Below are 14,034 nucleotides of genomic sequence, written 5' to 3' on the forward strand. Positions count from 1 at the left end.
GCTTTTGTCAACAAAGTGGAACTGGGGGAAGGAGGTGTTAGTCGAGTGTAAGAGAAATTTCCTACTATACACTGTGGACCCTAAGAAAGGAAAATAACTACAAAAAAGGGCTCCCAGTGACTGGGCTCAAGTTAATACAAAACGAAACAAACCACACCTGCGCGCCTCGCACTCGTTCCCGCACAGTGCCTCTCACGCACGCCGCCCTGCAGGGAGAGCGCGCCGAGCGCCCCCTGGCGCTGCGCCCCGGCCTCTGCGGCAGCCGCGGGGAGGCCGGCTCCGCTCCCCTCAGCCGCCGGGCTTTCCCGCCTCCTCCGAGCTCTCCAGCTCCAGCCCGTTTCTTCACTGACCAATCAGAGTGGCTCCATTCTGACCAATCAGGACATTGCCTTTTGAAGCAATGAGCCTGCGGTGATTTGGCGCCCGCAGGTATGAGCACAGACCAATCGGGGCCGAGGGGCGGGGCAGGGGACCTGTGTCTGTGCGTCCGCTCCCTCGGGCTGTTCCCGCGACTTGCCCTCCCGGGGAAGACCGTTTCCCCGGCCCAGGAGCGGACCGACGCTTGGAGCGGAGCCGGGTGCCGGCCAGAGGGCCTGGCCCCAGCGCTGCTTCACAGCCAGGCCTGTTCGCGACTGGGCTGTTCGCACTGAATAAAGTTTTCTCTACCACGCTCCAAACTGGGGATTCCTGTCGGTGTTGAATTGGTGAGGACCGTTGGTTGACACGTGTAAAGTCACAGAATTTAAAAAATAGGTGATACACAGGAGGCGTTAAAAGAGCACAGGGATAAAATTTTTGCTCACACTCCATTCCACACACTTTGCTGTTTCCTTGTACTTTTTGCAAATATTAATGCGTTTTCTTATTCTTAGGTGAAGGCTGCACTCTCCTCGTTCCCGCGCCTCTCTGGTACCGAACCACACCCCGCCCCCGTGCTGTGGCGTAAAATACAACGTGTAGGTTAACGGGCCGGCACCGCCGTCAAGCCGCACCCGCGCTTCCGCCAGCCCCCTACCCAGAGGCCCCCTCCGCGAGCTGTCTCCCGCGAGGTTTGCGGTGAGGTCCCCGGAGGGGCCCCGCCCACCGAGCGCGCTCCCGGGCAGGCATCGCGGCGGACAGCCCGGCTTCCGGCGCGCCGAGGGCCTCGGAGGACCCCAGCGACGGAGGCAGCGCAGGGCCCGGGGACAAGGTGCAGCGGCGGCTGTGGCCCTGGCGACAGACGGCGCGCGGGTTGCCTGTGGAGCTCCCTTAGCCGGCAGCCTCGTCCTCGCCGCTGGCTGATCGCGGTGCCCCCGGCGCCATGTCTGTGAGCGAGATCTTCGTGGAGCTGCAGGGCTTTTTGGCCGCGGAGCAGGACATCCGGGAGGTGAGCCCCTCTCCTCACCACCTTTCCCTTCCTTGGTAGGTGGGCCCAGCCCCGGGTCCTTCCCGGTCGCTCGGCCTCCGAGGGCGGGGTGCTTCCCTCGCGTTTCAGCGTGGGGCGAGTTCCCGCTCCCGACTCCGGTCTCGCCTCCTCGCTCTGCCCTCACCGGAGTGTGTGTTTGCCCTTTTCAGCACTTGTTTACATCAAAGGCTCACTTAGCTCTTGGGACTCAGACAACGTGCGGTTTATGTGTTGTCGGTGTCTTAAAAGCACGTCTGGCCTCTCTAAACTCCTCTGGCTTCTCATTCCACGTAGGATAAAAATCCAACACTCTGGGTGTGTCTGTGTCCAATCTCATTTTACGCCATCTTCCGCTGTGTATTATGTTCACTTTACCTCCCTTCATTTCTCTAGTTCCCCAAATAGTTGCCTGTCTCAGAATTTTTGCATGTACTCTGCCCTTCTTGAAATTTGCTTCTTTCCGCTCTTTTCCTGATTATCTCATATTCATCTCCTTGATTTCACATTCCAAGTGGTCTTTTGCCTGTTACGTTTTCTAGTAACGCATTGCTATCTTAAGAAACTTGTGCAATTCCTATTTTTAAAATGTCTGTCTCCCTCATTATATTGCCCTAAAGAAGAGGACTGTACTTGGTTCCCCGGTATTTACACAATGCCCAGTAGGTAAATATGTTCAGTAAATACTTGTAAAATGAATGAATGAAAAATACCCATCCCTTGTGTTGCATTTCATTCTTGTCTTTACAAACTGCATTCAGATACTTCACCTCCTTTAATTTTTGTAGTGCTCCTGTGGGATAGTTGGGGTGCGTGGGTGGCTGTGATGTTTTGAAAGTTAAATGAGAAGCCTAAGGCTTTTTAATGACTCCGGAAGGTCTCATAGAGGAAGTAAGTGGAGAAGTCAGGATTCAAACCTGGATATTTTCTGTACCAGTTCAGTCCTTGTAAAGACTGTTAGTGTTTTCAATGTATGTGAAGGTGTTATAAATCAAATATGCTACATAGCATATTTGGTTTGAGGCTGTGATAATAATGGTGTTGAATTTATCTGATACTTTGGTTTTTAATTTTTTCTAGGAAATCCGAAAAGTAGTGCAGAGTTTAGAACAAACAGCTCGGGAGATTTTAACTCTACTACAAGGGGTCCATCAGGGTGCTGGGTTTCAGGACAGTAAGTGCTTTGTTTTGATTTTGGAGGTTTTAATCCAGTTTATAATCTCATATAAAGAGTTTCCATCCAAAAGACATTTCACCTCTGTATCATTTTTTTATGAAAAATGCTCCTTGTACTTTATGGTGAATAAAAATTGGAGAAGTAGGTGAGTTGTTCGTTTTTACAGGTTTACAGAATTCTGTGTTTTGGTTGATATTCCACTTTCACGTGATATGGAATGTTTTCTATTGTGGTGGAGTCCTGCTGACTTTAATGGTGGCAGTGTCGTAGTTCACTTGTGTATTTAGTATCTTTTATTTGGCCCTTAAAAAAACCCACCTAACCTTTCAGTCAACGAGTATGGTTTAATGTGCATTTGTAGAAATGGCCAGTGTAAAATGTTCTAATGTTTATAGTTAGCCCCTTGAATGGAGATCAGTTATGATAAATTTAGACATGGAACCTCCATTGTAAGCTGTAGCCAGCACAACTGAAAGAACCGAAATACACTTTCAGATAGAGAATGATGTATCCTGTGATTTACAGGTGTCAGAGGCAAGGCATTTTTCTCCGTGATATGTAGTTGGTCAGCCTGATTGAGAATAATTGATAAAACTTCTTTTTGACCAAATATGAGAGCTAGAAGCAATTCAATTTTAGGCCTCCTTTGAGGACTGCCTAGGAATGCATCGGGTGTACAGCCCCTTAAGGATGGGGTTATTAATGATAGTTTCCCGATGTGTTTCCTAACGTTCCCTTTCAGCAAGTTTTTGTTTGTTTATTTTTCAGTATTGGTTGATCAGTAGGGAAACTAGAGGTGAAAATTTGAAAGCCAGGTTGAAAAGTAGAGATGCATACCCTGTCATGAGCTTTTTAAAAAAGTTGATTTATTTCCAGGTAGACTGCATATATTAATAAGCAGTAACTGTATTTGAAATTTTGTCTTTCATTATTATGTTTGATTGTCTTTTTTTGTGTGTGTGATCAGTTCCAAAGAGGTGTTTGAAAGCTCGAGAACATTTTGGTACCGTAAAAACACATCTAATGTCTTTGAAGACCAAGTTCCCTGCTGAACAGTATTACAGGTTTGTAAGAAAAGTAGCATTATTTTATAATGTTAAGTTAAAAAAAAAGGGAGAAAAATTATATGTATGGAATAATTGTTTAGCACTAGGTAAAAATACCTCTACGGAGAAGAAGCAACAAAGAGAAAAATAATCAAACTTTTTTTTTAAAAAATATATCTTAATTGATTTCAGAGAGAGGAAGGGAGAGGGGGAGAGAGAGAAACATCAATGATGAGAGAGTCATTGATCAGCTGCCTCCTTCATGCCCCCGACTGGGGTCAAGCCTGCAACCTGGGCATGTGCCCTGACCGGGAACTGAATTGTGATCTCCTGGATCCTAGGTCGATGCTCAACCACTGAGCCATGCCCGGCCAGGCAGAATCAAACTGTTAATGGCAGTATTTTAATGGTGACAAAATTGGTGATACTACTTTCTTCCTTTTTATTTTCAAAATTTTCTTAAAGATCATGTATAATTTTTGCAATGAAAAAGCAGTTAAAAACAAAATATTTGTTGTATGAGGTCAAAATAGAGAATATCTCTTTAGTATATTTAAGTTACTTGTGAGATTGGATGGACCATATCTCTGCTATTAAGGTTATTGGATTAGGTGACAGTATATATGGAGTTGAGTTTTACCTCAAAGCTTGAATTTCACTGCCATGTAACATATTTATTTAATATTTTATGCCATATATTGTTGAATTTATACCACCATTAATTTTAAGGTACACATTTTATGTACCTCTGTGGAAGAAAAATTGTTGCCAATCATAATTGTGAAACATTTAGATTGTAGAATGCATCCTGATTTTGCAGATATTAAGCAGAAAAGCTGCATCTGAATATTGATGAAATATGGTAAATAAGAACCTAAAATTTTAAGGAAGGGATTGGCAAACTGCCTGTCGCCTGCTGCCTCTGGAAGCTAAGAATTGCTTCTTTATTTTAAAGGGTTGTTAAAAAAGAAAAATCTGATAAGAATATGTAACAGAATGAAAGTGACCTGCAAAGCTTAAAATATTTACTATCTGGCCCTTCACAGAGAAAATTTGCCAAACCCTGTGAAGGTAGTAACTGAAGCATAGAGAAGGAGGATGATAGAATTGTCAGGGTCTTTGGAGACCATGTAATTTGGAGGTCACATACAGGTGCCCTGTGGCTGATTTCACCCTCAGAAGGTTTTATTTGGCCTGCATTGTGTTGACAGTTTTTTTTCTGAATTTGTTGCCACATTTGAAAATAAGGAGTTGTCAAATTTCCTGTTTCTTTTTCAGGCTTCTAGCTCAGTTTAATTGTAGTATCCTGATGTTTTAAGTCTCTATTTAGTGATGGCAAGTGTTAATTATTTCTTAATATGTGAATCAGGATTTTTATGATATCCTGTGCTCAAATTGTAGGATGAGTTAGGTGTTGAAGCTGATGTACCATTGTGATTCTCATCAGTCTTCAGTTACCAATATTTATTTTTCTCAGAGCATTATCATTGTTCTTATTTATTAAACTTGTCATCCATAATCTTCAGTTGTAAATTTTTTTATTCATAAAATTGCGTCATGCTATTTATTAAACTTTTAATAAGTAATTATTATAAATTTGAACTTGCAAAATTTATACTAAATCCATCTAATATATTTAAACATCGTATTGCTCTTACATGTTTTATATATTGGGGTTTCATGTAAAATTTTATTTGAAAAAGGATTCTGATTTTAAAACCTTTGAACTTGATTGTATAAACCTGTCTTTTTAAAGGCCCCTAGTCCCTCAACCTAATAAACATGCTTGTATTCATGTAGATTTCACGAGCACTGGAGGTTTGTGTTGCAGCGGTTGGTCTTCTTGGCAGCATTTGTTGTGTACTTGGAATCAGAAACACTAGTGACTCGAGAAGCAGTCACAGAAATTCTTGGCAGTAAGTGTCTTCATTAGTATTGGTCTGGAGAGTCAGGCATAGTAGGTTAATTTCTGGTGGGAGAAGCTGTTGGCTTATACTTTCTATTACAATAAATGAGAACTAGGTGGAGAACTAGTTACTTGGAAACAAAAGCTAAAAATATGTAGTGGCTTGCTCTTTGTACTTGGGTGTTTTGTTTGTACAATATAATTTTTTTGAAATATCTTTACTGATTTTTAGAGAGAGAGGAAGGGAGAGGGAGAGAGAAACATTGATTGGCTGCCTCCTGCACGCCCCCTACTGGGGGTCGAGCCTGCAACCTGGGTATGTGCCCTGACTGGGAATTGAACAAGCAACCTTTTGGTGCATGGGACCATGCCCAACCAACTGGCCAGGGCTGTAAAATTTAATTTTAAAAATTTCAAGGCTATAGAAAAGTTCGAAGAATAATACAGTGAACACCTGTTTACACCTCACTTGGACTCACTACTTGTTAACATTTTGCCACATCTGCTTAGTCTCACTTTGCGTGTGTGTGTGCATGTGTGCATCTGTGTGCACTTATAAACCATTTGAAGTCAGTTGCAGATATGGCTTGTCCTTGCATCTTCTAAAAACAGATATTCTCTGACATAACTAGGTACCATTCTTTATGGTATTACTTTTTGAGAGAAGAGCGGAAGGGAAAATTGAATTTTGCTTAAGAACTAGAAAAATTTGCAGTGAGGTCTAATTGCCAAGGTAAATATTGTATGTCAACTGTAACTGAAAAATAAAAATTACTAGGGAAAGAAATATTGTTTTAAATGATTCATCCTTTTTCCATTTACCTGGAGAGAAGTTCTGTGTGTGTTTGTGTGTGCGCGCATGCGCAGGCACACATTTAAATGCTAAGGCTTAAGTTTTATTCACATCCTGACCTTATCTTTACTTTGATATTTTTTTAGTTGAGCCAGATCGGGAGAAAGGATTTCATCTGGATGTAGAAGATTATCTCTCAGGAGTTCTAATTCTTGCTAGTGAACTGGTAATAAGCCTAGTAATTTGCCATTTGCCTTTTTTTTTTTGGTATTTTTTTAGTGAGGTAACATTGGTTAATAACATAAAAATTTCAGGTGTATACAACATTATAACTTGATATCTATATACTCTATTGCATGCTCACACCAAAAGTCTGGTTTCCATCTGTCATCGTGTATTTGACCCCTTTTACCATTTCACTCCCCCCCTTCCTCCCCTCCGGTAAATACCAGTCTGTTGTCTGTATCTGTGAGTTTTTGTTTTGTTTTGCTTGTTTGTTTTTTTAGATTCCAGATATGAGAGCATACGATAGTTATCTTTCTCCATCTTAATTTCCCTTGCCATGCTACCCTCAAGGTCCTCTCGTGTTGTCACAAATGGCAAGATTTCATTCTTATAGCTGAGTAGTATTCCATTGTATATATACCACTACTACTTTATTCATTCATCCACCCATGGACACTTAAGTTTTTTTATGTATCTTGGCTGTTATAAATAAAGCTTCAGTGTACACACTGTATGTCTTTTCAAATGAATGTTTTCATATTTGGATAAATACCCAGAAGTAAAATAGGTAGTTCTACATATAATAGTTCTATTCTTAGTTTTTTTGAGGAATCTCCATACTATTTTTCACAGCGGCTGCACCAGTTTACTTTCCCATCAATATCGTGTATGAGGGTTCCCTTTCCTGCACTTCCTCACCAGCATTTGTTATCTCTTGTTTATTTGATAATAACCATTCTAACAGGGGTGAAGTGATATCTCATTGTGGTTTGGATTTGCATTTCCCTGATGATTAGTGATATTGAGCATCTTTTCATGTGTCTGTTGGCCATCTGTATGTCTTCCAATGAAAAATAGCTGTTCAGATCCTCTGCCCATTCTTAATTAGGTAGTTGTTTTTGTTGTTGAGTTGTATGAGTTCTTATATTTTCAATATCAATCTCTTACTGTAAGTACCATTTGCAAATATCTTGTCCCATTTGGTTGGTTGCCTTTTAAAAAAAATTATTATTGATGGTTTCCTTTCTTGTGCAAAAACTTTTTAGTTTGATGTCCCATTTGTTTGTTTGTTTATTTATTTATTTTCGTGAATTTGGAGTCAAATTCACGAAAACACCACTAAGACTGATGACCAGAAGCTTGGTGCCTATGTCATCGTCTGTGTGTTTTATTGTTTTCAGGGTTAACATTCAAGTCTTTAGTGCATTTTGAGTTAATTTTTATGTATGGTGTACAATGATGTTTTAGTTTCATTCTTTTGTTAGGGCTGTCCAGAGAGATTTTCTTCATTGTATATACTCTTGGTTCCTTTGTTGTAAATTAGTTGTCCATATATGTGTGGGTTTATTTCTGGGCTCTCAGTTATGTTCCATTGGTCTGTGTGTCTTTTTCTGCCATTATCTTACTGTTTTGATTATTGTAGCTTTGTAGTATAATTTGAAATTGGGTAGTGTGATACCTTTGGATGTGTTCCTTTTTCCTCAGGATTTCTATTTGGGGTCTTTTGTGGTTCTGTACAAATCTGAGGATTTTTGTTGTTGTTGTTCTATTTCTATGAAAAGTACCATTGGGATTTTGATAGGAATTGCATTGAATCTGTGGATTGCTTTAGATAATATGGACATTTTAACCATGTAATTTCATCCTATCCATGGACACAATGTTTTTTCACTTATTTTTGTTTTTAATTTCTTTCAAGAAAGAATGTCTTATACTTTTCAGTGTACAGATGTTTCCTTTGTTTATTCCTAGGTATTTTATTCTTTCTATTGCAGCTGTAAATGGGGTTGTTTTCTTTATTTTTCTTTCTGATAGCTCATTGTTAGTATATAGAAATTTAACAGATTTCTGTATGTTGGTTTTGTATCCTGAAACTTTATTTGTTTATTATTTCTAACAGTTTTTTGATGGAATCTTTAGGATTCTCTATGTGTAAAATCATGTCATCTGCAAATAGTGACAGTTTTACTTCTTCCTGTCCAATTTGGGTGCCTTTTATTTCTTGCCTAATTCCTCTGGCTAGGACTTCTAGTAATATGTTGAGTAAAAGTGGCAAGAGTGGGCATCCTTGTCTTGTTTCTGATCTTAGAGGAAAAGGTTTCAGTTTTTCACTGTTGAGTATGAAGTTAGCTAGCTTTGGGTTTGTCTTACATGGCTTTTATTATGTTGAGGTACTTTTCCTTCTATACCTGCCTTATTGAGAGATTTTTTTTTTTTTAAATCATAAATGGATGTTGTATCCTGCCAAATGCTATTTCTGTATCTAGTAAGATGACCATATGATTTTTAGCCCTCATTTTGTTAATGTGCACCCCATTGATTGATTTGCAAATGTAGAACCATCCTTATGTCCCTCAATGAATTGCATTTGATTGTGGTGTATGATCCTTTTAATGTATTGTTGTATTTGATTTGCTAGTATTTTATTGAGGACTTTTGGACTTTTGCATCTATGTTTATCAGAGATACTAGCCTGTAGTCTTTTTTGTGTGTGTGTTGTCCCTGACTGGTTTTGGTTTCAGAATAATGTTGGCCATGTAAAATGAGTTAGGAAACATTCATTCCTTCCTCTTCAATATTCTGGAAGAGTTGAAGACGGATAGATGTTAAATGTTCTTTGAATGTTGGTAGAATTCACCGGTGAAGCTGTCTGGTCCTGGAGCCATTGGTTTTTTCATCTTCCCATTTTGCTTTCATTTTTTTAAAATGGGCACAAAAATTCAGGGAGTCTGATTCATTTATAAGCCATCTGTTGGTCACCAGATAGTCATTGTGCACCTTACGTATTGTGTTTTCCTAGTCATCAGAGAAATGCCAGTTCTAATGATGAGATAGCTGTGCGTATTTACTAATGTGTGAATTTTTAAAAGATGATAATACCTTTTTGTTTCAAAGTAGTGGCAAAACATATTCTTGGTAACTGTGTTAACTTATGTAATTGTTTTGGAGAACAACTTGCCTGTGTAACGATATGAATTATTCTTTCTTTTATCCCCTTAGTCTCTTTCCTGAGAAGTTATCTTACAAAAATAATTCTAAAGACGAAACAAAAGCTGTTATAAGGGTATTCACTATGGGCTTACTAATATTTGTGAAAAATAAATCGTAGAAATAAAATAAAATGATTACTTAGTTATTAAGTTAGTAGTAATATTAAACATTTATCAAAATTGTATTTGTCAAAGGTACTATATAAAAGCTGTGTAGCCTGAGGGTCTTGTAGTTGTGATTTGGAGGACATGCTGAGGCGGAGCCCAGTTGTAACGTGTCCTGGTTTCTCTTTCCTTGTGTAGTCAAGGCTGTCTGTCAACAGCGTGACTGCTGGAGACTACTCCCGGCCCCTTCACATCTCCACCTTCATCAATGAGCTGGATTCTGGTTTCCGCCTTCTCAACCTGAAAAACGACTCCCTGAGGAAGCGCTACGATGGCTTGAAGTACGACGTGAAGAAAGTAGAGGAGGTGGTCTATGACCTCTCCATCCGGGGCTTCAATAAGGAGACAGCAGCAACTTGTGTAGAGAAATAGGGACTCTGTCCAGGCCTGGCCCTGCTGACCTCAGTGGTTGCCAGTGAGGGTGAGCACAGTGTTGCTCACCGTAGTTACGATGTCCTGTTGCTAAGCACCGCGCTTTATTTTCCTAGCCAGTTGTGTGGTGTATGTATCATAATTGAAACACTTCTTTGGGGGTAAAAGAATAGCTTTTACAAGGACAGGTTTTTCTCTGTTGTTTCAGTGAATTTGCTTTGTAATTCAGTTTTGTCAAAAGTGCAAATGTCAGTTCCTTGGTAAAGTTCATTTCCTGCTTTCCCTGATGCTGTTGATGTACTTGATGGGAGAGTTTTATTGTCTTGTGAGTCTTCAGAAGTGATCCTCCGTATTTTGTATATTCAAATTAGCCATCTATACACAAGTGTGAAGACAGATAATTAAAGAGGATGGTTGCCAAGCAAAGGACACTTATTTTATATTTTCCTCTCTTATTTTAAGCCAGGTGAGTAAATCAGGTGTTGAAATTTTTTGCAAGGGAGTTATAGCTTCAGGGTTCTCTCACTGCCATCAAAATATAGAATTAAACTGAAAAGTCAAGTTCAACAGATAATTTTGGGAAGTTTTTGTATTAAAGGATTGAGTAACATCGTATCATTTGGCTCTGTTTACCAGGTGTGTGTGGAGGTAGCGCTTAGTGTTTTAAACACCTTGGTTTCCTGATGTTGCCTTAACGTTTTGCTGTTGCAAGCAATTAAAAATTGTTTTCACACACATCTTTTAAGACTTCACATGATACATTTCTAAGATAGGAAACCTTTCCCCTAGCAGCCAGCTAGACTGTTTGGTGTAGGAGTATAAAGCCACCCAGTCAAGTTAACTAGTGATACCCTGACTGGTGTGGTCTGAGAGAAAAAGGCTATGTTTTGTCTAGAAGAAAGAAAAGCTTGGATAAATAAATCAGCTGATTTGGCACTGTTTTTTAGAGTAAGCAGTTTCAGGTTGTTGATAACTCTCCCAACAGTCAGGTTTTAGATCCACTGTTTGGAGCAAGCCACGTAAATCTTGTCGGCGCCCTCCCCTCTGAATTTCAGGCAGTACTAAGAATACCTGCCATGTCATTTTTACTACTGAATTGAAGTTACTAAAATGGTGACAATCCACAGTTTTTTGGAGGTCACTGAAAGGAAGGTGCCAGTGTTTCTGAAACAACCTGAAGATTTTAGGTGTATCACCCTTCCATGCCTGATTCCATCGTGGGCTTTCTGCTTGTACAGTGGGATATTTGGCATAGAAATCAGAGCTTCTATCATGTTGAGTTAAGGACTCACCAAATTTTCCATCATGAGGAAAGAAGTAGAAATGAGGCATAAATTGCTCTGCATTGTTGGGTTTTAGAGTTTCTCTTGATAGCACTTTCTGCAGAAGAGTTTGTAGAAAAAAGAAAAATATTAGGATCCCTGAAGTGCTTGGGATGGTCATCTCCATTGTGCGATACAAACACTGTCTGGATTGAGTATAATATGCATTTAATTACATGATCACACATAGCAGTACTTTTGACGGTTTTCTTTGCTTCTTCAAGTAAATTGATTCTGCTTGAGAACATTCAAGTTCTTGGCAGAAGTGGATTTCAGTTTTAAAAGCATTTTAAGTGTGGGAGCACATTCTGGTCTTGTAAATCCATTTGAGAATTTAGAAGTGTCATGTCTATAATTATTCATTTGTGTTTGTTGCTGGCTTATTGTAAAGCAATAAAAACTGGGTATTATTTTTTTCCCCCGGTCTTTCGTAAATTAGTGTTCTGCCGTGAGAACTCTGCTCTATGGAGAATACATTCTGACTTGTTTGAGGCTGAGGAAGACCAGGGGTGATAGAGCACATGCTGCTGTGCAGTCGTTAAAATAAGAGATAGCAGGCACATTGCTGCACCATAACGTGCAGGTATCGTTTGTGATCCACCGTGATTGGGAATTACAAGTATTTTAACTGAAGTTGTGGGGAAGCATTGGCTCTGGCTTTACTAAACCAGAATTGCTTTATTCAGTTTTAGAAAATCAAGCAGGTTAGAGAAAGTAGAGATGAATTAGTGGGTGCTTTCTTCATAGACATAAGGAGAAAAGAACTCCATAAAAACATCATAAGATTTGCTGTCTTGAACAATATGAGTAATGTGTAAGAGACTTTAATAAAGAGTGAAAGCTCTGGTAGTGTTCTGAGACATTTACTTAAGCAAGTGGCTAAAGAGATGAGATGGAGATGCAGGTTGCTACTGGCATAATTTCATAATTGTGCCCTCGCAAATTATAGCTTTCGTTTCTTGGTCTGGACCAAACCATTTGCCCTCTTCTGGTAGAGCATTACTGTCAGCCGACTCCAAAGTAAGACGTTTTCTGAACCCGCAATAATTTTTAGTATATGTTATAATAAGCATTAAACAGATAAAAATAAGCGATCTCCCCTCCCTTTGAACAGTAATAAACAGTTTAGGGAGGTGAAGTGGATTGAACTGGTTGGTTGAGGGACCGTGGGGGTGGGGGAGAGAGGAGTCTAGATTACTGTCTGGTTTCTGATCTGGGTGAGAATAGATTGAGGTGCTGCTGAGGAAGGGACTGTAGGGGGAGGTCATGACGGGGGGGTTGGCAGATGATGCATTTGCTTTTGGGTAGGTTGGATTTATGTTCTTCATGGGTCAGCTAGGTCCAGCAGGACTTTGGGTGAGAGGGAAACCCCAAGCCAGCCTGGAGATCGCTTGGATGGCTTCAGCGTATATGTGGATAAATCAAGAGGGTGGGTAAGGCCTCCCTGGAGAGCATATGGAATGAGAACAGCAATGAGCTGAGGATAAACCCCTGGTTAACAGCAGGGTTTAGTGTGTTAGGCAGAGGAAGTGGAGTCCATGAGGAAATGGAGAAATGGTTAGAGAGGTCGCCAGAAAACGGAGAGTGGCTGGTCACAGAAGAGTCTTCAGAAGGTTTTTTCAGTGAGAGACTTAAAATACATAATTTCAGAGCCTCAGGGCCTTGTGACTGTCAGGCAAATCTAGATTATGCTGTGGAAACAACCCCCACAACTCAGGCCTAGAACAAGGTCTCTCTCACACTTCCTGTCCATTGCAGGTTGCTGGGGGTCTGCTCCGCTTCCTCAGAGAAGCCACCGACCGGACCATTGCCAGTTGCTGTGGGAGGGAAAGAACTGGAGGGTCTTGTACAGCGTGCTCTCGTCTGGAAGTAACGTATCACTTTCCTTGGTGGGTATGGGCAGCTGTGCACGCCTTCTCTGTGTCTGTACGTGGTTACTGCGCCACAGCCTTTCCCAGAGCCAGCGAGGGCTGGGCAGACGTGATGGGGTCCTGTTGGGGTGGCAGTCAAACCTCAGCAGGGACTGTTCATGTCCGTAGTTCTCTTCCATGACAGTGACAGGAATTTCCCCGTGTCTGTGCCTGGATCGTCCTGGTTCCGCTCTGGCAGGGAGATCCAGTCATAAGGGTGGTACTAGCTTTGTTTTGAATCACTGTGTGAACTGTGAAGCATCCCTTCACATCCCTGGGATACAACCTCGTATCCACCAGGGTGATTCAGAGGTGACATTGCCCGTAGATGCCAAAGACCCCGAGCTTTCACCTGCTCCACATCTGTCACCCTCCAGGAGTGGCTGAGCCTTAGTTACTCTGGGGAGCTGCCCCTCCTCCGTTCGTCCACACAGTGAGGTGAGGTGGACGCCTTTTCCTTGGCACAGGGCAGAAGGACTCAGTGCCGTCGTAGTGCCTCTACCCTTTGAAGAACACAGACGGGGCTCCTGGCGTCCGCAACACCCTGCCAGGGAGCTGGGACTCTGGACCACCTCCAGGCTGGATGCAGGTTTTAGCAGTTCCTTGTCCAACCGACCGCTGTACAGTTGGGAAACTGAGGCCTGGGAGAAGCAGGGACAGCCCAAGGCCACTTGATGGCAGTCTTGGATGGATGGAGAATGTGGGAGTCCCAGGGCAGGGCTGAACTCCACTCATGGGGTTTGCTAA

The 14,034-nt window shown here is 41.3% G+C and overlaps 1 protein-coding gene across 1 annotated transcript; it reads left to right on the top strand.

Moving 5' to 3' along the window:
• Positions 1-456: 456 nt before the first annotated feature.
• TSN (translin) lies at positions 457-11,793 on the top strand. The gene is made up of 7 exons (XM_081141810.1): positions 457-704; positions 873-1,366; positions 2,462-2,555; positions 3,526-3,622; positions 5,405-5,520; positions 6,450-6,529; positions 9,822-11,793. Exons 2-7 carry the CDS (start codon positions 1,301-1,303, stop codon positions 10,053-10,055), a joined length of 687 nt encoding a protein of 228 aa, XP_080997936.1. The 5' UTR covers positions 457-704; positions 873-1,300; the 3' UTR covers positions 10,056-11,793.
• The last annotated feature ends 2,241 nt before the right edge of the window (positions 11,794-14,034 follow it).

Source organism: Miniopterus schreibersii (assembly GCF_964146895.1).
Source record: "Miniopterus schreibersii genome assembly, chromosome: 7".
Lineage (NCBI taxonomy): Eukaryota > Metazoa > Chordata > Mammalia > Chiroptera > Miniopteridae > Miniopterus > Miniopterus schreibersii.